At 36.4% G+C, this 26,245-nt stretch overlaps 1 protein-coding gene across 1 annotated transcript in view; it reads left to right on the top strand.

The window, feature by feature from the left end:
- The window catches only part of LOC125662497 (uncharacterized), a 29,709-nt gene that overhangs the window by 3,217 nt on the left and 247 nt on the right, over positions 1 to 26,245 (top strand). Inside the window, exons 4-15 of the mRNA XM_048894736.2 lie at positions 2,520 to 2,753; positions 3,673 to 3,833; positions 4,375 to 4,497; positions 8,220 to 8,331; positions 8,927 to 9,084; positions 9,672 to 9,770; positions 10,128 to 10,202; positions 15,682 to 15,805; positions 17,967 to 18,076; positions 20,865 to 21,044; positions 22,566 to 22,662; positions 24,068 to 24,185. Coding sequence (XP_048750693.1) covers positions 2,520 to 2,753; positions 3,673 to 3,833; positions 4,375 to 4,497; positions 8,220 to 8,331; positions 8,927 to 9,084; positions 9,672 to 9,770; positions 10,128 to 10,202; positions 15,682 to 15,805; positions 17,967 to 18,076; positions 20,865 to 21,044; positions 22,566 to 22,662; positions 24,068 to 24,150 — 1,556 coding nt within the window. The 3' untranslated portion in view covers positions 24,151 to 24,185. The remainder of the gene's footprint in view (positions 1 to 2,519; positions 2,754 to 3,672; positions 3,834 to 4,374; positions 4,498 to 8,219; positions 8,332 to 8,926; positions 9,085 to 9,671; positions 9,771 to 10,127; positions 10,203 to 15,681; positions 15,806 to 17,966; positions 18,077 to 20,864; positions 21,045 to 22,565; positions 22,663 to 24,067; positions 24,186 to 26,245) is intronic.

Here is a 26,245-nt window from a genome sequence, read left to right on the forward strand (position 1 = left end):
ACGAGTTGGTTGTGATCTTTGATTGACTTTAATATTTTAACGACAATCAACATCGCTAATATTTTGAGGGTTGTTCACTATAGTTCACACTTTCACACTAATATACTTAAGGGCTCTTTTCGCTAGGAACGGCCCATATTATGTAAAAGGTTGGTGTGAGTTGAATTCAACTATTGTGTAACAAGAAGGGCGAGTTGAATTCAACTATTGTGTAACAGAAATGTTTGATTTCAATTCAACTATTATTTACGATACAAGAGCCATAAAAACACTAGGTGCACAATTGTGGAATAAACTGCCACTGGAACTTCGAGAGCTTGAAGCACATGGAGCATTCCGCAAGAACCTAAAAACACTCTTGTTCAAGCGTGAATATGGCCTAAGAATGTAAAATTCAGTGTAATATCAAGGATTCCATGTGCAAGCTCCTGCAAACTGAATTTTGATCCAGAATACGAATATTTGTATGCCATTTGTATCTTGTCAAGTCAAAGGCAACCACTTCGTCATTTTACTGCCATGGTTTATTTTAATTCTTTCTATTGTTTTATCATTTCCTTTATAGCTCTTGCAGGTCTTTTATTAGTATATTATCAATGATTATTAGCACAAACATTGTACAACGCATAGGAACTATATGTAATTTTGCGCTTTATAAATGAATAAAATAATAATATTATTTAACAGGAGGAAGTGAGTTCATTTCAAATAGTGTGTAGGAGGAGTAATGTAGCGAAAGCAAATGGTACCGTTACGTCATAGACTGTTTTTAGTTTTTTATCATTAATATTTTTGGTTTGTCTTTGCATAGAAGACATCACCTTTTTAAAATAGAAAACTTTAATTATCGTAGACAAAACCAATTGCAGCATCGATACTTGATTTCAAATATTGATGTGTTGGTGCATAAGATTATAACAGTGTTGCGTGTATCCTTAGTGCGAGAGCTACAACATATGTATGTATTTATGCAAAATTTTATTTCCCAGGGGGTGATTTTTTCCGAGGGGAGTGGGATTTTCCAGAGCGTCCAACCTTTATTAGCTACAAATACCCGAAAATACATATAAAAATAGGGAGAGGGGTATTAATACGAGCGCCCGACATAACCTTCATTGAGATCCACGCATTATGGAACCTAAATCTCAACATGATCAGTTGATATCAAGCTAATATTTACGTAATTCTACATACCTAAGTATACGTACGATTTATCTAGTGATCGCGAGTAAAGTGGCACATTTGATTTTTACCTCGTGTCTGCATGCAAAACTATTCCTAATGCAGCATTGTATCGAGCATTGGATGATAAAACTAGCAGGAAGTTGAGAAACGCTTAATTTTGAGGGTCATGTTTGCAGGTCAACGAGACATTTCATTGGGAGCTTAATAAGGAGGGTCTTTAAGATCATGGTGTCACACATGTGCAATCCCCATTCGTCTCAATGGGTATTCCGACCTTTATTTTCATTTTTAATTCAATATCATTGATTTTACACTGTTTATTACGACACACTGTGTATTCCGACAAAATGCCTCTCAGTGTATGCCGGATTAAACAGGTTCCACTGTATGTTTTTCTTTCCACATCGAAAATCCAATATATGTATGCGTAAGACTCGATTTTCTCCGCCTCAGTCTTTAGGTCTTCCTTCATCAGCAGCGTGACTAGGGTATATAATGAATTTACACGCAAATTAAGGTAGGGGATTGGGGCTACTTTGGGACCCTCTATGGGTCCAGGACGAAGCCCTGATAGGAACCTAAGGGGTGAAGGTAAATTTTTAACATTTCGAGGTGTGAACTTTAATGTTCCAGATATAAAAACTCCGAATCTTACTCTAATATAACGATTTTTCATCTCAAATACAAATATAGGGAACAACTAATTGAAATTCTAAAGCTCGCCTGTACTGATGAAATGTAACGATAAATGGGACCATTGGAATATACTGTGTCAGATTTAGAATCCTTGCATTTTTGTATTTGTCTGTTGTTCGGTGAGCGGTTTACATGTTTTTGTGTTTGTCTGTTGTTTGGTGAGCGGTTTACATGTTTTTCTGTTTGTCTGTTGTTCGGTGAGCGGTTTACATGCTTTTTGTGTTTGTCTGTTGTTCGGTGAGCGGTTTACATGCTTTTTTCCCAAACCGCATCATTGTGAAAATGATAACGTTTTCAAACATTAACACCAATCGATGGGACATATAAAAATCCGGAAGTTGAAGAATTTATATTTTTATGTTTTAGTTACCACACTTATTTCAGTTGAATTTTCACTGGTACATATATATTTTCTCACGATTGATTTCGAAACACGTGCGTACTTGCACTCTTAGTTATGTTCCGTATCCTAGCGACCCTCAGCTGAGGTGTTAATATCTGTGACCTGTTGATAAACATTAATCTACGGTGTATTGACACTTGTTACACACACGGGGAATCATTTATTACACAAGTTTCATCTCAGTTTAAATATTCTCTATTTTACATCACTTAAGAATACAGTATTCTTGCTTCAGGTTGTGCAGTGCAACAGCTTAGTACGTCCAGCCAGCGCTTCCTGATGGGATACAATCAGGCTAATGGCGGGAAGATTTTCTCAGCTGCGCAGTCGCTCCGAATGACAGGCACAGGAATCAACGAGGTGTACATGGGCTTAAGTAACATACGTGGAATAGCGGTCGACGTGTGGCAGAGCTGTCAGTACTGGGCAAGCATGGATGCCACAATGACGGTTAAATGGTACTTCTCGGGTGAGTAGGCGGATCTAAAAAGTCACTACGCGGAGTTTACAGGTCATTAGGGGTAGCTTACATGTCACTAGGCGGGGTTTAAAGGTCATTAGGCGGGGTTTGCAAGTTAAGGCTGGATTAACAGGTCACTAGGTGGGATTTACAGGTCAGTGGGCGGGACCTACAAGTAAAGGAGTGAATTTACTTTGCTGATGTGAAACAATGAACATCGGAGATTACGAATAGGAATTACTTTCCGGAAGATTATAATTCACGAATCGATATTTTCAGCTGATTTGACAGATTTACTGCTTCAGATCCACTCTGATTCAATGAGAGTGTATGTATTCATTCACACAAATTTGTTATTCTATTAATTCTTTTATTTTTCAATTTATTTAGCGTCATTTAAATCTTGTATTCCTTGTATTGCTTTAGGGTCTATCAAAATTAGCATAGCTAATAATTGGCTGAAGAGGAACTCAATTCAATGATTTTGTAGCCTTGGGTGCGGATATATGGGTCCAAAATATGATCATTTCTACTCTGAGACATTTAGCAGACAAACCGTGCAAATCACATTGATGATAGTCAGTCCTTTACCATATGCATGTAAATCTTGACTCCAGAGTTTCTGGTCCGAGGACCCATATGATATAAATTTTTGATTTCTTTCAAATCTTTAAATTTACTGATTTGGAACACTCTTTTTCGGCATTCTCAGTACTTTGATGATTTTCGTCACTGGCTGCTAGATTTCTCGGGCTTATTGACTGCTGGTAAGTACCTGACCTGCTAGCCTCTGCATAGCTTTTGCGTTGTGCAAGGCTAGGAATGTAGGGATATCAATCCCATAATTCCATAAAGGGTAGTCCAGTTGCACACAAAATGAGGAAGATGACAAGTGCGGAAAGATTCAATACTTTATTTATGTCTTCAGCGGCCAATCCTGAGTGGGACACAGCTTTAGGGGTCGTGGTTCCTGTAGGAGCACGCGTCACGGGCTCCATATACGATCCGGATGGCACGCGCCGACTGTTTGACCACTGGTACGAAATGTTTCATTACAGACAAACAGTAGACAATCCACAGGTTTTTGAGGTAAAACTTTGAACGATTCGTTACATGTATATAAAAATCCCAGTGACTGATTAAAGTTAGAATTTTGAGTGACAAATTCATCACATTTTCGAGATAACATTTTCTGAATGCCTAATTCCTGAAAAAAAAAGTGCAGTGATAAAATTCTTAATTATAGTTTGTGACGATAGAGATATACATGCACATTTTTTCTTCTTAGTTTTGATGAAACCAGGGCAATTGTTTTGTTACGTGTTAATGACCCATGCTGTATTTTTTGCGTTTTATGAAAACTGTTTTCTTTGAGTCTCATTAGTTTTAATTTCTTGTTTCGTTTTGATGTATATCATTCTCTCGTTGACCGTCTTCGCGATATATTGGTTTTTGAATAAGTATAGAGGTGCTTTCTGTTATATATGTTTGCGTATTGATGGATACTAGCGTTTTGTTTATATTCGTTTTTGTAAATTTTGATGAATGCATATACCATGTCTTTCTGAATTCTGCGACACATTTTGAGACGGCTGTTTATCATTGTTAAATCATCCTTAACTATTTCCAGACCCCTGCGGGCCTTCAGTGTCCCGGAAGAAAAAATGTGAAGAATCTTCCCACAATGCCACCGGCTTTCAGCTTTATGTCTGAATATGTGGACAAGACGAGGAAATTAGTATCTTTTATGAAGGTATGCGTGCAATATCATGCATTTATTGCATGTTAGTGAGGGAGATATCGAAATTTATTACCCAAGAAAAATCACATCCCAAGACGCCTAACGGAAATGTGATTTTTCATGGGTGAATGGATCTGCATATCTCATTCATTATCATGCAATAAATGATTTATCATACCTAAACAACGCAGGGCTGCAGAAATACAACAGAAATTGCGAGGGAAAAATCATTATATATATGTAGCTCAATAGAAAGGTGAAGATAACGAACAGTGATCAGTCTAATGACTCCTATAAGGATTACGAAATAAGGAGTAGAGCAAACACGGACCGTTGCATATGCCAAAGGTGGGATCAGGTGCCTAGGAGGAGTAAGTATACCATGTCGACCAGTCACTCCTAGCTGCAATACTGTAGCCCTATCCGATTTTTTTTATTCTGACGTTTTCGGGATAGGACTTTAATTCCATAGGATCTCCGTAATGGTGCAAATAATTTTTTGAATAACCGATAATAAGCTCCGTGTCTTAGTCCCAAATGTTGTTTACACCAAAAATAGTACAAACTTTGTGCTCGGGTATGTCTAATAAAGGTGTTTTTCATCAAATATCATGTACAGCATGCAAAAACCCAATCGTAACTACTCGGCTATTTCCGTAACCGCAAATGAACCTCGTATGTGGATCGACGCCATCAGTCTGTTGCCATGTTTACACAAATGCAACTATGACCTCACAGTCGTACGTTACAATATGAAACGCGAGCTTTCAAATGAAACTAAGATATCATACATATCTAAAGTATTCTACCACTATAATTTTCCACTTACATATCGAGTGAATAAAACGTATTAAAGTGAATAAAACGTTAATGATACCAAAACTAATCTGTGGCGAAAATATAAATAACACATTATAAAGGGATTCAGTTCTGGCCTTTTAACTACTCATCCACAGGCGCGCTTCCGGCGAAGAAATGCATCGATTTGATGCAATTCTTGCGCCGATCCACGTCCGTGTCTTCTTACCGGTTACGGAAAAAGACGAGCACGTGATCCGATTGGCAAAACCGTCGTCTGCTCCGCCATGCTTGCTATCGCGAGATCTCGTACTGAAAAACCTAAACATTGATGCGAAAATGTAGTAACTCGAGCCATTCCAACAGAGAAAGGAAAATAATATGTTTGCAGAGAAGTTACACCTTGGGATCTTCTTTTAAACTTGATATTAAATTTAAACCTTTTTAATGCCGACGAAATAGCTTTCTCCTCCGTACTTGTCCACAAATCGTAAGTTGCAGATTGTAAATTCATATATTGACTAAGAAACATAGAATATCATTTCATTTACGTTAAGGAAGTCGACTGATCGAAAATATTGCAGAAGTGAATCACCCCCGCATCTGCACAAGGAGTTGTAGCCCCCCGCCCCCGAAACAAAAATCGGAGGGGGCTACATTATTGTAGCTAGTCACACCCGCCGCGAGCCCTATGTCTTGATCAGGCAAACGGAGTAATTCGTAGTCAAAATCAGTGTGCCAAGAATGACCTAACAATCAGTAAAAACACGCCAGACAGCATTTGACCCAGTGGTAGGTTATATCGCTGAGCTCGCCTTAACGATAGCATCACTAAATATAATAATATTATACCCATTTCTTATGCTTCATTCCTCTTTACTGATCTGATGATTCATTCCTCGTTACTGATCTAATGATGTTTCATTCCTCTTCACTTTTTCACAATAATTATTTACGTGAAATATAATAATTCCTTTTATGACATTTGCATGAAAAAAAAAAAAAACAATAATAAAAAAAAATAAAAAATAAAGTGTCCAATGCTAGACGGATGCGTTTTTCCTCATTCCTTTTTCGCCATCAGTTACATACCCTTCATATTTTTCATAACCTTATTGCACCTCCTCTCTCCTCTTTAACCTTTGCTTATCTGATTACACCCCTTTTCTTCCTCGCGTCTCGCCCTTTAATACCTCATTACACCCTTCTTTGTCTTGTGTTTCGCTCTATAATACCTTATTACACCTTTCTATTTCTGGTGTTTCGCTCTATAATACCTTATTACACCTTTCTCTTTCTGGTGTTTTGCTCTATAATACCTTATTACACTTTTCTCTTTCTGGTGTTGCGGTCTATAATACCTTATTACACCTTCTGGTGTTTCGCTCTATAATACCTTATTACACCTTCTGGTGTTTCGCTCTATAATACCTCATTACAGCTTTCTCTTTCTGGTGTTTCGCTCTATAATACCTTATTACACCATCCTTTTCCTCTTGTTTCGCCCTTTGATACCTCATTATGCTCATTCTTTTCCTCTTGTTTTGCTCTATAATACCTGATTACACCCTTCTTGTCCTCTTGATTTGCCCTATAATACCTCATTACACCCTTCTTGTCCTCTTGTTTTGCCCTATAATACCTGATTACACCCTTCTTGTCCTATTGATTTGCCCTATAATACCTCATTACACCCTTCTTGTCCTCTTGTTTTGCCCCATAATACCTGATTACACCTTTCTTGTCCTCTTGATTTGCCCTATAATACCTCATTACACCCCTATCTTACTCGTGTTTCACACTATAGTACCTCATTACACTCATTCTCTCCCTCTTATTTTGCCCTATAATATCTTATTCCACCTTTTCTCCTTGCTTTGCCCTTTAGTACTTCCTTACACAATTCTCTTCTTCTTGTTTTGCCCCATAATACCTCATCACACTCATTCGTTTCCTCTTGTTGTGCCCCATAATACCTCATCACACACATTCGTTTCCTCTTGTTGTGCCCCATAATACCTCATCACACACATTCGTTTCCTCTTGTTGTGCCCCATAATACCTCATCACACACATTCGTTTCCTCTTGTTGTGCCCCATAATACCTCATCACACACATTCGTTTCCTCTTGTTGTGCCCCATAATACCTCATCACACACATTCGTTTCCTCTTGTTGTGCCCCATAATACCTCATCACACACATTCGTTTCCTCTTGTTGTGCCCCATAATACCTCATCACACCCTTCTCTTCATCTTGTTTGCCTTAACATCTTATTATTCCCTTCTCTTCGTCTTGTCTTGTCTATAATTTACCCTATCCCTTTCAATGATGCGAATGTATATCTTAAGGAGGTGAAATTTGGTACTTTAAAGACATATCAAACAACTGGTTGTACAGTACGTCCTAAACATCTTCTGTTTTATGATACATGTATCAGAATTCACCAATCATTTGTTGTATAGGTGTTAACTTCACACCATAATTCACCAATCAGTTGTTGAATAGGTGTTGACATCACACCAGAATTCACCAATCAGTTGTTGTAAAGGTGTTAACATCACACCAGAATTCACCAATCAGTTGTTGTATAGGTGTTGACATCACACCAGAATTCACCAATCAGTTGTTGTATAGGTGTTGACATCACACCAGAATTCACCAATCAGTTGTTGTATAGGTGTTGACATGACACCGTAGCAATACCAAAGCCTAACGTTGCGGTGTACCGATTTATGAAAGTGGGTAAAATTATTAGAAATGGCATCGCGTGAATCAAACCGAATTTCGCTGAGAAATTGTTATAATTTATTAGAAATACACTACAGGGAGCCATTTCCTATTTCCTGTATGCAACGTGCACAAAGTGTTGATTTAAACTGATATTGATGTCCAAAAGTACTGTTTTTGGTCTACTCTATCATTTTATATACAGGAGTACTATTCGTTTATGGAGAAGCTGGTGATGTACTACTACCGCCCCCTACCGTCAGACAACAGTCCATTTGGCACCAGTGATCTGAGAGAGATTCACGACTTCAATACAGGTTAAAACCAGCATGCATGTATAAGTTGAAAGCTATTTCCTTATTTCCTTTTTTTGTGTGAGATATGATCGTTGCCTGTTCAAAAACTGTTGAAATAAAAACTTTTACCTGTAAGATATATGTTCTGAATGATCCTGACCTTTTCAAAATGGTCCAAAAGTCCATATCTCAAGGAATATCTGTAATCAATTACAATCAATTTCTGATGAAAGTATTAGGAGACAGGAAGTTTTATAATAACAACTATTGAAATAAGGAAATTTTATAGGTTCTGAGTGACCTTTTCCTTTCCAAAATGACCATGAATGACCTTGTTCCATGAATCCTTGTCTCAGGGAACATTTGTGATTGATTATATCAATTTGTGATGAAAGGTTTGGGAGATATATGAATGAGGTCTGACGGACGGATGAATGGACACAATGGTAACTATATACTTCCCCGAAAATTTTAGGAGAACATGAAAAGGTTCTGTGATGTACCACACGAGTGTAACATCATAAAGACTCACTATGCAAGCACTTTTCAGATGTCATCACTCAAAGAACAAACTATTTGGATTTTCAGTTCATCTGTTGTGTGTCTTCTTTTTCAGGTGTAGCTTACATAATTGACACAATGTACGGAAACTGTACTGCCCAGCCCATACAGCAGACGTTCGATACACGGTTTGTCGATAAGAATCACCTCAGAATGAGAAATGCCAAGGAATTCTTCTACTTTGACGTCATCAACTACACTTACGAGGGCGTGGTAGGTAACACCCATCACCGGAATTTTGTGATGCTCCACCGGGCGGTATCAGTCTTCCCGTGGAGGCGCTGCTTTTCAGTAGAACTATTCCATTGTATTTAAGAATTATACCCCCATTATAGCTGCACTGTCATCTGACTCTATCACAGTAATACCAGTTCTGAATTGACACTTTTGAATTTGATTATTTCTGATAATGACAAAATTAATCATCATGAGACGAAATTTCCCCTTATGATTTAATTGTGCATTGATCAGCATTCTGTATATCTTATACATGTACAGTGACTAGCTGTTTTTCGCGCCATAGGATGACTACGGAGAACGCCAGAGTGCAAATTTTCAGATCACAAAATTACTCAGTGTTACATTGAATTCATATAAAATGAGAGATGTCAAATATTTTTGAAGAAAAAAAAAATGCATGGTATCGAGTGTATCGTGTAGAATGGATGCTCCACAAAATCTGCCCAAAACATTGATATATCTAATGACATGATTTGATTTTACCACTAATTCCTAGATCATACATGTTTGTAAGGAAGTGCATTGCATGTATAGTACTTATTGATTTTTTTCACCCACAGAAAACTGTCCGCAACATTGACTGTGATAGTTGGGTGGGAGTGAGAGCAAACTGGCCGACACCGGGAATCAGTTCCATCTGGCAGTGGTACTTCGCTACTGTACGTGGTTTACGTGTTTTTTTTTAATACAACAATGAGTCATGGCAATATCTTAATTCCCTTGTCCCGATTCTCTGAATCACCTTTATTTCACTACAACTGTGACTATGTGTGCTGGTCTTACACAAAACTACTTATTTTGTATAAGACATGTATCGTGGAAGCATCGCCTCGTAAGTTATATCTATAACGTCACAAATTGTGAGAAAAAACATGAAATCAGAACATGGTAGCATCAATGAAGCAAATGAAAAAGATCAGAAACAAATCACGAGGCTTTGCGCATATTGGTTTGGTATCTTCGTTGGGTCAATAAAATGAATAGTCGCAAAATAAATATTTGTTTACGTTTTCCAGAATCAGTGGGTGGAAGTCAACACAGGAGCAGCACAGGGCGGTACCCCAGTTCAGCTCGTTATTGACGCCCCAGCGGTAAGGCACTGTGAATCACACAGTAAACTTACATAGTGACAGGCTGTCAATCACAGAGTAAACTTACATACAGTGACAGAGTGTCAATCACACAGTAAACTTACATTCAGTGAAGGACTGTCAATCACACAGTAAACTTACATTCAGTGAAGGACTGTCAATCACACAGTAAACTTACATAGTGACATACTGTCAATCACACAGTAAACTTACATAGTGACACTCTGTCAATCTCACAGTAAACTTACATAGTGACAGACTGTCAATAACACAGTAAACTTACATACAGTGACAAATTGTCAATCACTCAGTAAACTTACATACAGTGGCAAATTGTCAATCACTCAGTAAACTTACATACAGTGACAAATTGTCAATCACACAGTAAACTTACATAGGGTGACAGATTGTCAATCACACAGTAAACTGACAAACAGTGACATATTGTCAATCAAACGGTAAACTTACATAGTGACAGACTGTCAATCACACAGTAAACTTACATTCAGTGAAGGACTGTCAATCACACAGTAAACTTACATTCAGTGAAGGACTGTCAATCACACAGTAAACTTACATAGTGACAGACTGTCAATCACACAGTAAACTTACATAGTGACACTCTGTCAATCTCACAGTAAACTTACATAGTGACAGACTGTCAATAACACAGTAAACTTACATACAGTGACAAATTGTCAATAACACAGTAAACTTACATACAGTGACAAATTGTCAATCACTCAGTAAACTTACATACAGTGACAAATTGTCAATCACACAGTAAACCTACACACAGTGACAGATTATCAATCACACAGTAAACGTATATACAGTGACAGATTGTCAATCACACATTAAACTTACATAGGGTGACATATTGTCAATCACACAGTAAACTGACAAACAGTGACATATTTTCAATCAAACGGTAAACTTACATAGTGACAGACTGTCAATCACACAGTAAACTTACATAGTGACAGACTGTCAATAACACAGTAAACTTACATACAGTGACAGATTGTCAATCACACAGTTACCATACATACACTGACATACTGTCAATCACACAGTAAACTTACATACACTGACATATTGTCAATCACACAGTAAACTTACATACACTGACATATTGTCAATCACACAGTAAACTTACATACAGTAAAATACTGTCAATAACACAGTAAACTTACATACAGTGACATACTGTCAATCACACAGTAAACTTATATACAGTAAAATATTGTCAATAACACAGTAAACTTACACACCATGACAGACTGTCAATCACACAGTAAACTTACATACAGTGACATATTGTCAATCACACAGTAAACTTACATAGTGACAGACTGTCAATCACACAGTAAACTTACATAGTGGCAGATTGTCAATCACACAGTAAACATGCATAGAGTGACAGACTGTCAATCACATAGTAACCATACATACAATGACATACTGTCAATCACACAGTAAACTTACATAGTGACAGACTGTCAATCACACAGTAAACTTACATACACTGACATACTGTCAATCACATAGTAACCATACATACACTGACATACTGTCAATCACACAATAAACTTACATACAGTGACATACTGTCAATCACACAGTAGACCTACATACTGACAGACTGTCAATCACACAGTAAACTTACATTCAGTGGCAGGCTGTCAATCACACAGTAAACTTAAATACAGTGACACATTGTCAATAACACAGTAAACTTACATAGTGGCAGACTGTCAATAACACAGTAAACTTACATACAGTGACAGACTGTCAATAACACAGTAAACTTACATAGTGACAGACTGTCAATCACACAGTAAACTTACATAGTAACAGACTGTCAATAACACGGCAAACTTACATTGTGACAGACTGTCAATCACACAGTAAACCTACATAGTGACAGACTGTCAATCACACAATAAACTTACATACAGTGACATATTGTCAATCAAACAGTAAACTTACATAGGGTGACAGATTGTCAATCACACAGTAAACTGACAAACAGTGACATATTGTCAATCAAACGGTAAACTTACATAGTGACAGACTGTCAATCACACAGTAAACTTACATTCAGTGAAGGACTGTCAATCACACAGTAAACTTACATTCAGTGAAGGACTGTCAATCACACAGTAAACTTACATAGTGACAGATTGTCAATCACACAGTAAACTTACATAGTGACACTCTGTCAATCTCACAGTAAACTTACATAGTGACAGACTGTCAATCACACAATAAACCTACATAGTGACAGACTGTCAATCACACAGTAAACACACATAGTGACAGACTGTCAATCTCACAGTAAACTTACATACAGTGACAGACTGTCAATCACACAGTAAACTTAAATACAGTGACATACTGTCAATAACACGGCAAACTTACATAGTGACAGACTGTCAATCACACAATAAACTTACATAGTGACAGACTGTCAATCACACAGTAAACTTACATAGTGACAGACTGTCAATCACACAGTAAACTTACATAGTGACAGACTGTCAATAACACGGTAAACTTACATAGTGACAGACTGTCAATCACACAGTAAACCTACATAGTGACAGACTGTCAATCACACAATAAACTTACATACAGTGACAGACTGTCAATCACACAGTAAACGTACATAGTGACAGACTGTCAATCACACGGTAAACTTACATAGTGACAGACTGTCAATCACACAGTAAACCTACATAGTGACATACTGTCAATCACACAATAAACTTACATACAGTGACATATTGTCAATCAAACAGTAAACTTACATAGGGTGACAGATTGTCAATCACACAGTAAACTGACAAACAGTGACATATTGTCAATCAAACGGTAAACTTACATAGTGACAGACTGTCAATCACACAGTAAACTTACATTCAGTGAAGGACTGTCAATCACACAGTAAACTTACATTCAGTGAAGGACTGTCAATCACACAGTAAACTTACATAGTGACAGACTGTCAATCACACAGTAAACTTACATAGTGACACTCTGTCAATCTCACAGTAAACTTACATAGTGACAGACTGTCAATCACACAATAAACCTACATAGTGACAGACTGTCAATCACACAGTAAACACACATAGTGACAGACTGTCAATCTCACAGTAAACTTACATACAGTGACAGACTGTCAATCACACAGTAAACTTAAATACAGTGACATACTGTCAATAACACGGCAAACTTACATAGTGACAGACTGTCAATCACACAATAAACTTACATAGTGACAGACTGTCAATCACACAGTAAACTTACATAGTGACAGACTGTCAATTACACAGTAAACTTACATAGTGACAGACTGTCAATAACACGGTAAACTTACATAGTGACAGACTGTCAATCACACAGTAAACCTACATAGTGACAAACTGTCAATCACACAATAAACTTACATACAGTGACAGACTGTCAATCACACAGTAAACGTACATAGTGACAGACTGTCAATCACACGGTAAACTTACATAGTGACAGACTGTCAATCACACAGTAAACCTACATAGTGACAGACTGTCAATCACACAGTAAACTTACATACAGTGACAGACAGTCAATCACACAGTAAACGTACATAGTGACAGACTGTCAATCACACAGTAAACATACATAGTGACAGACTGTCAATCACACAGTAAACCTACATAGCGACAGACTGTCAATCACACAGTAAACTTACATAGTGACAGACTGTCAATCACACAGTAAACTTACATAGTGACAGACTGTCAATCACACAGTAAACTTACATACAGTGACAGATTGTCAATCACACAGTAAACCTACATAGTGACAGACTGTCAATAACACCATAAACTTACATACAGTGACATACTGTCAATCACACAATAAACTTACATAGTGACAGACTGTCAATCACACAGTAAACACACATAGTGACAGACTGTCAATCACACAATAAACTTACATACAGTGACAGACTGTCAATCACACAGTAAACTTGCATAGGGTGACAGATTGTCAATCACACAGTAAACTGACAAACAGTGACATATTGTCAATCACACAGTAAACCTACATAGTGACAGACTGTCAATCACACAGTAAACACACATAGTGACAGACTGTCAATCACACAGTAAACTTACATACAGTGACAGACTGTCAATCACACAGTAAACTTACATTCAGTGAAGGACTGTCAATCACACAGTAAACTTACACAAAGTTAAGGGCTAAAAATCCCACACAAACTTACATTCAGTGGCAGGCTGAAAATCACAGTTAGCCTACATTCAACGACCGGCTGAAAACCCACAGTTAACTTACATACAGTAACATACTGAAAATTACACATTAAACTTACACAAAGTTAGAGGTCAAAAATCCCTCAGTAACCTTTCATTCAATGACAGACAATTAACCTACATACAATGAGAAGCTGAAAATCACAATTAACTCACATACATGTACAGTGATAGACTAAAAATCCCACAGACAACCTACACAATGTTAGGTGCTGAAAATCCCACAGTTAACCTACACAATGTTAGGTGCTGGAAATCCCACAGTCAACCTACACAATGTTAGGTGCTGAAAATCCCACAGTCAACCTACAAAAAATGTTAGGTGCTGAAAATTCCACAGTCAACCTACACAATGTTAGGTGCTGAAAATCCCACAGTCAACCTACACAATGTTAGGTGCTGAAAATCCCACAGTCAACCTATACAATGTTAGGTGCTGAAAATCCCACAGTCAACCTACACAATGTTAGGTGCTGAAAATTACACAGTCAACCTACACAATGTTAGGTGCTGAAAATTCCACAGTCAACCTACACAATGTTAGGTGCTGAAAATCTCACAGTCAACCTACACAATGTTAGGTGCTGAAAATCCCAGTCAACCTACACAATGTTAGGTGCTGAAAATCCCAGTGAACGTATCTATCTGTACACTATAATGTTACTATTATTAGTTTGTTTACTATCACTACAATATATTGTTACTATAATTAACTTGTTTACTGTCTCTCACTACAAGATATTGTTACTATAATTAACTTGTTTACTGTCTATCTCTACAATATATTGTTACTATAATTAACTTGTTTACTGTCTATACACTATAATGTTACTATAATTAACCTATTTACTGTCTATCACTTCAATATATTGTTACTATAATTAACCTGTTTACTGTCTATCACTTCAATATATTGTTACTATAATTAACCTGTTTACTGTCTATCACTACAATATATTGTTACTATAATTAACTTGTTTACTGTCTATCACTACAATATATTGTTACTATAATTAGCTTGTTTACTATTTATAAGTACATTATACTGTTGCTATAGTTATGCTGTTCATTAACTATCAGTACACTATATTGTTACTATATTTAGAATGCCTTTGTTACTATATTTAGAATACCTTTGTTACTATATTTAGAACGCCTATCATAACGAATACAATATCTTCAATTATGACGTCCACACGCCAGATGTTTTGAAATTTGACATCAGTCAATGCTACGTCAACCGGAACAGACGAAAGTTCCAGCTGAGCTTCTTAGGTATTACAACAGCTTATAATCAAAGTACTGATAATACTGTAAACCAACAGCAGCTTATAAAATTACTGTAAACTAGCAATGACTTAGAATCACTGTAAACCAATAACAGTTGATGATATCACTGTGAGGCATCAATATTTGATTTTATCACTGGAAAGCCACTTACATGTATGTTATATATTTAATGCGTGACACACAGTCACTATAGGATCATTTAAATACCGCAGAGAAACATAATGGTCATCGTAAAATAATATAGATATCTAAACACAACAGTTATTGTAAATTTATTTAGATATGAACATATTACTTTCACTGAAAATTATTTAGATAATAAAAATTCATAGTAAAAATTATCTAGATATCAAAAACACGAAAATCACTGTAAAACTATTTAGATATCAAAACACAAAAATCACTGTAAGGTCAATTCAACTTAATTGATAGATTATCATCCCCGCCCGCCCCTCAAAAATTGGCCCGCCCCATATTTTCTAGTTTGCGAAACTTGCGATTTCCAGAAAAATGTCATGTCCAACTCAGGTATTTACACTTCTTGTTTACATTTTTGGTATAGCATCGTGAAAATCCACATGAAAAATATGGCTTCTTGCATTCTTACGGGCGTACATGTAAATCTTGAAGAAGTTTTGTATCTCTTTGTGTTAGAAATTAAGCTTAACCTGGAATTCGTCTGTGAAATAAGCATATAATGATATTCATCTGGCATTAAATGGAGCACTTCTATTGAGAAAAACTCGTTTGTCATTAATATTTTTCTCAGAAAATCAAAATTAAAAAAAAATAAAATCCTCCCACCCCCCGTATACTGTTTGTTGACCCTTGATGATAATCTACTAATTAAGTTGAATTGGCCTAAAACTATTTAGATATCAAAACATGAAAATCACTGTAAAACTATTTAGATATCAAAACAATGGTTGCTGTAAAATTATTGAGTTATGAGATCACAACCGTCAAAATCATTTAGATCGCAAAATATAATAGTCATAGTCAATTATTTGTAATGATTATTGGCACACTGATTTTGACTACGGATTACTCCGTTTACCTGATCAAGGTATCGAACTCCTGGCGGGTATGACCGGTCGACAGGGGCTCCTAAACACCAGATACCACCTCTGGTGTGTCCAGGGGTCCATGTCCGTGTTTTCCCAATTCTCTATGTTGTAATGCTTATAGGAGTTATGAGATTGATCACTTCTCGGTATCTTCATCTTCCATACTGTATCAAAAATGCTAGTAACTCAAAATATTTTAGATATCAAAGCATAATCATTGTAAATTTATTTAGATATCGAAAGTTCACAGTCACTGTAACATTATTTAGACATCAAAATATAATATTTACTGTTAAATAACTCCCATACAGTATTAAAACTAACAATGAATTGAAACGGTTTAGACATTAGAACATTATTGTAATTGTAAACCAAAATATAACTGTCGCTGTAAAATTATTCAGATATCAAAACTAGCGCTCACAATACATTTAATTTAGATCTCAAAACATGACAATCACTTTAAATTTAATTTGACTATTAAAACATACCAGTCAAAATCATTTATATATCGAAGCATTAAAATCAAAATCATTTAAAAATCAAAGCATAATTTGCACTGTAAATATTTTAGACATCAAAAAATTATGGTCACTGTCAATTCATTTAGATATCACAGCTTAAGGGTTACGTTTAAGTCACTTAGATATCGAAGCACAACAATCAAAATCATTTAGATATATTAACAATATAAAGTCACGGTAAAATCCCAGCAAACCATACTGATAGTACCAGGTATTACACCCATATTCTAAACACACATTAATCATTTTCTATCCTCCTCTTGTAAGCATTAATGACTTTTCTCTTCCTTGTCTTATACTCCTTATTTAATTACACAATAGTTATTTCTATGTTCCTCTTGTAAGTATTTGTGATTTCCTCCTTCCTTGTCTTACATTCCGATTCTAATTACACATTTATTTACACATTAATCATTTACACATTAATAATTTACACATTAGTTATTTACACATTAATTATTTTCACATTCATTATTTATTTACACATTAATTATTTACACATTAATTACACATTAATGATTTACACATGATTTATTACACATTAATTATTTTCAGGTGATTACAAGTCCGCTGTTGATGGGAACTTGGAAATTTTCAAATACAACATCCTGAAAAGTTTAGTGTCTACTCTCAGCGTGTCCGTCCTTAGAATAGCCAATCTGAACGTAAGTAGCAGATACAATATACCGAGATGATTATATGCTCAAAGTGTGTCCGTCCTTAGAATAGCCAATCTTAACGTAAGTAGCAGATACAACATACTGATATATTTAGTACAGTATCTACTCCCAGTGTGTCCGTCCTTAGACTGGACAATCTGAACGTAAGTAACAGATACAACATAATGAGATGTTTAGTCTATACTCTCGGCGTGTCCGTCCTTAGAATAGCTTATCTGAACGTTAGTACAATGCGGTAATACTCTGTATGTATCCACTGTCAGATAATATAAAGAAAGTACTACTTCTGTATTCTAAGTGAAATGGAAGTAAACTGTATTCTATATCATGTGAAATGAAAGTAAAATGTATTCTATATCATGTGAAATGAAAGTAAACTGTATTCTATATCATGTGAAATGAAAGTAAAATGTATTCTATATCATGTGAAATGAAAGTAAACTGTATTCTATATCATGTGAAATGAAAGTGCGACTTATGTATCAGGTGTTATTATAGGTTATACAACGTCTGTACTCTGTAAAATAGACATAAATCGGCTGTACTCTGTAAAATAGACATAAATCGGCTGTACTATGTAAAATAGACATAAATCGTCTGTACTCTGTAAAATAGACATAAAGCGTCTGTACTCTGTAAAATAGACATAAATCGTCTGTACTCTGTAAAATAGACATAAATCGTCTGTACTCTGTAAAATAGATATAAATCGTCTGTACTCTGTAAAATAGACATAAATCGTCTGTACTCTGTAAAATAGACATAAATCGTCTGTACTATGTAAAATAGACATAAATCGTCTGTAATATGTAAAATAGACATAGATCGTCTGTACTATGTAAAATAGACATAAAACTTCTTCTGGCTTTGGTTATAAAGCGGGGCGGAGTGGAGTGAAATAGGAATTAAGTGGCCACGTATTTCACTCGACTCGACTCCGTTTTTTACCCACACATTTTTTATAATGTGAAATGAAAATGCAACATTTGTATCAGTTGAACCGAAAGTACAACTTTTGTATCAGTTGAAATGAAAGTAGAAATTCTGTATCTGATGAAAGGGGAAGATAACAAACAGTGATCTATCTACTAACGCCTATAATCAATACAAAATAGAGATTTTGGCAATCACGGACCCCTGACTGGATGTACTGATAAAATGAAAGTACAACTTCTTTATTAGGTGAAATGAAAGGATAAATTCATCTTTCATTAAGTGAGTAGGTTATCTAACTATCTCTGATTTATCATCATTAAGCTGAACCATGGATATCAAAACACGTTTATTAAGTCGATCAAATTTTGAAAATTAACGTCCATGTGATCGTTAAGAACGCAATGGTGTAAGTTTTCAAATCGAGTTGATCGACTGTAGACGTGAGAACGTATCAGACTAAACTTATTATGCTAGATAATGTGCAAAACACTAAATGGTAGTTAATTAGTCATGCACGGATGTATGGATTGCTGGAAAAACATCACATGCTAATAAGGTCAGCATTCAGGTTATTTCAGAAAAATATTGATAACGACGGTCTGTATTTTGAAACTAATTTTATTTATATATCTAAAACCTTAATTTATGTATAGATGGAGTTTTGATACCTTTACTAGACTTTAGAAAAGAGACCATATGTACCTTCTGTTTGAAAGTCATATTCAGACTTAACATATTTACATCCCTTGGGCTGTTTTAATCACGTGATAGAGTACGACTCTTTGGCTATTTTAATCACGTGATAGAGTACGACTCTGGCTATTTTAATCACGTGATAGAGTACGACTCTTTGGTTGTTTTAATCACGTGATAGAGTACGACTCTTTGGCTGTTTTAATCACGTGATAGAGTACGACTCTTTCGTGTTCGTATCAGGGGTCTTGAGTTTGGTTGATGCCAAATGACACAGACACAACTTTTTTTTTTCTGTTGAACACATAACCTAAGATATCTGGTACAACAAAGAAGTGTTCTAAGGTTAACTCACTAGTCAGAGCTCTGTGTTGAACACTCCCACACAATTCTATATCAAACACTCCCACAGATATGTATGTCAAACACTCTTACATAACTATATGTCTGTATGTCGAACATTCCCACAGAACTCAGACTATGTCGGACACTCCCACATAACTCTATATCGGACACTCCCACATAACTCTATATAGAACATTCCCACATAACTCTATATAGAACACTCCCATATAACTCTATATGGAACACTCCCACATAACTCTATATCGGACACTCCCACATAACTCTATATAGAACACTCTCACATAACTCTATGTAGAACACTCCCACATAACTCTATATAGAACACTCCACCAGAACTCTATATCGAATACTCAAACAGAACTCAAGTCGAACACTCCCACATAACTCAGACTATGTCGAACACTCCCACAGAAGCATACTATGTCGAACACTCCCGCACAACTCAGACTATGTCGAACACTCCCACATAACTCAGACTATGTCGAACACTCCCACACAACTCAGACTATGTCGAACACTCCCATATAACTCCGACTATGTCGAACACTCCCACAGAACTCAGACTATGTCGAACACTCCCACATAACTCAGACTATGTGAGACACTCCCACATAACTCAGATTATGTCGAACACTCCCACAGAACTCAGACTATGTCGAACACTTTAACATAACTCTATATCGAATACTCAAATGGAACAGATACAACAGGTAAAATTAATTGCTTTACTGTTTGTTTGTTTGTTTCAATGAAAATAGATTGACCTTTTGTGACACAGGTATACTACACCCCCAAAGATATCATCGTGACGTTTGAGATTCTCGATGTCGCTCCAGTGGTAGGAGACGTCAATAGCATCGTCAAAGAGACGCCGCTATACGTCGCTGCTAACATGCTGCAGACCAAGGTCCAGAACTCGCAGTTTGCCATTGCCCTGGACAGAAAAGCCTTCCCGAACGTACGTACAGTATTGTGACGATGTACCAATGGTTTTTAACGGATACTTCTTTCAAATTCCTTTGGTAAATCTAAATATAGTACCAAGGTTCCCAACAGAAAGGGGAATTTATATACTGTATAGCAGGAAATTAACTCACGGAGTTAATTTTCACTATATTCGCTGAAACAAAATTTCCGCGAATTTAACATTCAGTGAATCAATCTTTCATATTGATAAGAAATCGGGTTCAATATATTGAGATTTGTTTTTTCCGCGAATTAAACTGACCGCGATTTGTTGCTAAATGAAAAAAATCGCGATTTTTTCCCGACCGCGATATTAACCTGCTATACAGTGTTACATACACATGCAGTGCTAGTACTTCAGATACAGGTAAGTGTCACGTGACTCGCACGGTAGATTTTAACTTATATGTTCCAGTAGGAGAAATCAGTTCCCATGCTTTTAAATCATCAAGAAGAAAAAAAAAAACATTCTAGTTTTAAACATCAGTCACGATAGTTTTGTCATTAGGTTGATTCTCGATACCGACACGACACGGCGTCAAACCTAAGACGGATGTTGTTCCTATACCAAACCCCAGACCTTATAATCTCTCTCTCTCTCTCTCTCTCTCTCTCTCTCTCTCTCTCTCTCTCTCTCTCTCTCTCTCTCTCTCTCTCTCTCTTTCTCTCTCTCTCATGAACAAACAAACAAACGAACGAACGAATGGGGGAAACATCGCATTTAAATACAGCATCATACAGTATATAATCTGAATTCGTATTGTTCTACTGACGTTGATAGTCAGATATCTCTGATGTAGAGTAGTTCTAGAGTAGATTGGCTAGACATCGACATCATATATCTCTGTTTTAGAGTAATTCTGGAGTAGATTAGCTAGATATTGACATTGGAGATCTTTGTTTTAGAGTAGTTCTGTAGTAGATTGTCTAGACATTGACATCAGAGATATCTGTTTAAGAGTAGTTCTGTAGTAGATTGTCTAGACATTGACATCAGAGATCTCTGTTTAGAGTAGTTCTGGAGTAGATTGTCTAGACATTGACATCAGAGATCTCTGTTTAGAGTAGTTCTGGAGTAGATTGTCTAGACATTGACATCAGAGATCTCTGTTTAGAGTAGTTCTGGAGTAGATTGTCTAGACATTGACATCAGAGATCTCTGTTTAGAGTAGTTCTGGAGTAGATTGTCTAGACATTGACATCAGAGATCTCTGTTTAGAGTAGTTCTGGAGTAGATTGTCTAGACATTGACATCAGAGATGTCTGTTTAGAGTAGTTCTGGAGTAGATTGTCTAAACCAGATTGTCTAGACATTGACATCGGAGATCTCTGTTTTAGAGTAGTTCTGGAGTAAATTGTCTAGACATTGACATCAGAGATCTCTGTTTAGAGTAGTTCTGGAGTAGACTGGCTAGACATTGACAATCGGAAATATCTGTTACTAGCTTTGGGGTAGGTTGGCTAGATATTGTACATGCAATGCTTCATTGAAATGACTGACTTATCTTTACAGATCCCTGCCATGGTACCTCTAAAACAGTCTTTCACAGAAACAACGTATTTAAACAACAAAAACCAGACTGCAGCCTCTCAGACTGGATATGGACCAGGTAATGTGTGTACCGGACAATTTCCTTACCGAACTCATTTCAGACTCATTGAAACCGGACGAGGTTTACACAACCTAAAGCATGAAAATTTCCAATTGAAAATTGCGAATTCACATAGACATGGACTCGTTTCTGCATGATTTTAACTTCTTTCTGGTGATATTACTACTGCTAGACTCGTATATTTTATGTTAATGTACTTTGATCAGGTTAGAACAGATAGAACCAATTGCAGATATTGATTATTGCAGTAGAAATACTAAGCCTCGAAACAACCAAGGCTGCAATTATCTGAATTATGCGATTTCTTAGGGAAATAAAATTAATTTTTTTTTTCATCAAGCAGATATTCTTAAAGAAAAACGTGTCGTATGAAATTTTGTCAGATCTGAGACCAAATGATACATGTGTAATTCTGAAATAAGCGCACCACTAAAATATATTAGGACTTGGCTCCAACAACTAGTTATGATTTCTCAGAGAAATCTTACGATATATCAGAAAATGATGCCAGAGCAGTCAAACAAAAATCCGATCCTTCCATGCAAATACTTCAGATTCTTAAATATCATTAATAGTGAATGTAGCGGCGCTCAGCGTATAGAATATAGCGGCGCTCAGCTTATAGAATATAGCGGCTCTCAGCGTATTGATTGTAGCAGTGCTCAGCTTTTGGAATATAATGGCGCTCAGCGTGTTGAATGTAGCGGCGCTCAGCTTATAGAATGTAGCGGCGCTCAGCGTATTGAAAGTAGCGGCGCTCAGCGTATTGAATGTAGCGGCTCTTAGCGTGTTGAATGTAGCGGCGCATTCCTTATTGAACTTACGTTATTGCATGTAGTGGTGTTCAGGTTATTGTGTGTAGCTGCGTTTCTGTCTATTGAAAATAGCGGCGATTAGCGATTTTAAAGTATGATTCACCCTGTTGTATTGGCGCCCAGCGTATTGAATGTAGCAGCACTCAGCTTATTGAATTTAGTGACACTCAGCTTATTGAATGTAGCGGCGCTAAACGGATTGAAAGTAGCGGCGCTCAGCTTATTGAATGTAGCGGTGTTCAGCTTATTGAATGTAGCAGCACTCAGCTTATTGAATATAGCGGTGCTCACCTTATTGAATGTAGCGGTGTTCAGCTTATTGAATGTAGCGGTGTTCAGCTTATTGAATGTAGCGGTGCTCAGCTTATTAAATGTTGCGGTTTTTAGATAATTGAAAATAATAGCCTTTATCTTATTGAATGTAATGGGCGCCCAGATTATTGAAAGTAGCGGCGAGTAGCTTGAACTTGTGTTAATTTGGCTTATATACTCGGTGTTTATTAACCTCTAATAAGAGGAGCCAATTTCTTATAAATACAATGATGTTGTACATTTCATATAAAGCGATATCGTATTATGATTGACAGGTGCCATGGCTGCCGTTGGCGTTACACTTCCATTAGTGGGTGGGGCTCTTGGTGGAGTATTTGCCTATTTCTTCTTCAAGTAAACATCTCAGGCAAATTCACATCAATACAAGAAAAGGTAAAGTCACACTCTTAGTATTTCTTACACGCTCTACGTCCATGAAAAGTGAAGAAAACAAATAGTAATCAATCATAAATCCCAAGAAGAATACCAAATTACGAGTAGGGCAAATACGGAACCCTGCACACACCAGAGGTGGATCAGGTGCCTACGAGGAGCCATCATCCCCTACTTACCAGCCACACCTACAATAAGATAAACGAAGTTATCCGTAGTAAACTTCAGCATGAAAAGAACGGTCTAACGATTGGTATAAAACACACCGGACAGCATTTGACTTAATTACAGGTTGTGTTTGCAAATAAGATCATTTAAACGAGCATAGGATTTGCAAAATGCTGACTTCAAACGAAACTGTTGAACCTAAGTAACATCAACCTATTTGTCAGTATCTTGCCTTGATTCAACATTGATCATACGTAGAACATGTTCTCGAATAGAATCAGTTGAGAAACATAAACCCCGTATACAGGTGATAATGGAATATTGCTACATCAATAATGGAAGTTGACGACGAAGATGATAAAGTCATTCCATTCAACATAAAGTTGACTTGCCAGTTTGCCTTCAACATCTGCATTCAATCAAATATCCAAAAAATGAAGCACATATGGAAACTCCATAATGTGTTTACTTTCGAGTTGACTTGGATGTATCGAATCAACCTATGAATGAAAATGAACATTATTGATAGATAAAACGTCGTCGATATATCTAAGTACTTCGTTACTAGCTTGAAAATACGGATGTACATTTAATTGCTGAAATAGAATTTAGAAATTCATTTCAAAATTAAGGATTATTTCCCTCATGCATAGCTATGATTCTTGGATGAATTTGGCTTCAGTTTAGATCTTACAAGTTTATTGTTTTTTGATTTCCAAACGTTCGGCTTGAGCATCACTGAAGAGACATTATTTGTCGAAATGTGCATCTGGTGTATCAAAATTGGTACCGTATAAGTTTTACATTACAACCCTTGGGTCGAAGCCTCTGCCGATTGACTGTTAATCCCCCAGGGTCTCTACAGCCCAGTAGCTAAGTACTTCGTTACTAGCTTGAAAATACGGATGTATATCTAATTACTTTGATAAAAATAGAAATTCATTTAAAAATTAAGGATTATCTCCCTAATGCATAGCTCTTATCCCAAGACGTATTTGACTCAACTTTTTGGCACTCTGTTATTCCCTAAAATAGCTCTTACAAGTTTATTGTTACTTCGGATTTCAAACATCTCGGTTGAGTATCACTGAAGAAACATTATTTGGCGAAATGCGCATTTGGTCCGACGAGTTGAAACGCTTGTAAAGAAGTTGGTTACCACCATTATTTAATTGAACTATGTGCCCCGATATCCTTTTATTAAGTGAACCCTTAGTTTCTTCACATAAATTAAGACACATGGGTTAGGCTCAATAGCGAAGACATCGTTAGAAGATTTACAAGTCAAATTATCAAAAGTTTTGGTACCGAAACTACGTCTAGTGAGATTACTACTATGTGAATTTCTAGTGATCAGTATATCACAAGTTTTACGGAACATTTTGAGATCGAGCACATGAGATATGAAAAGGAATCATCAAAAATGTTTCTTACAGGAACATGACAATCTTTAAATTGGGTGTATGCATTTTGATTTTGGTACCAAAGCTGATGATCATTTGACTGCATATACGACAACTCTTTGATTGATTGATTGATTGATTGTATATTGTTTAACGTCCCTGTTGAGAATATTTCACTCATATGGAGACTACAACAACTATTTGATACAACTCTTTGATATTCCAAAGGATAATCCGAGGGACACCAACCAAACTGTTGGAGCCTGTGCCTCTTATAGACTCCAAAGGGTGACACCTTTTTATACTGGGCGAAGTGTCGGCCAGTATTGTATCGTTATGGTGTATATTCATGTAAAAAGGGAAAAACCCGATAGTATTTTAATGTTCGATGTAATGAATGCAAATTCATGATAAAATCATTCAATATGGCTTAATTAAAAATAATTCTCACCATCATTAAGAGAAAATAGAGCTAACGTTTACAGCTAT

Source organism: Ostrea edulis, chromosome 8 (assembly GCF_947568905.1).
Source record: "Ostrea edulis chromosome 8, xbOstEdul1.1, whole genome shotgun sequence".
Classification (NCBI taxonomy): Eukaryota; Metazoa; Mollusca; class Bivalvia; order Ostreida; family Ostreidae; genus Ostrea; species Ostrea edulis.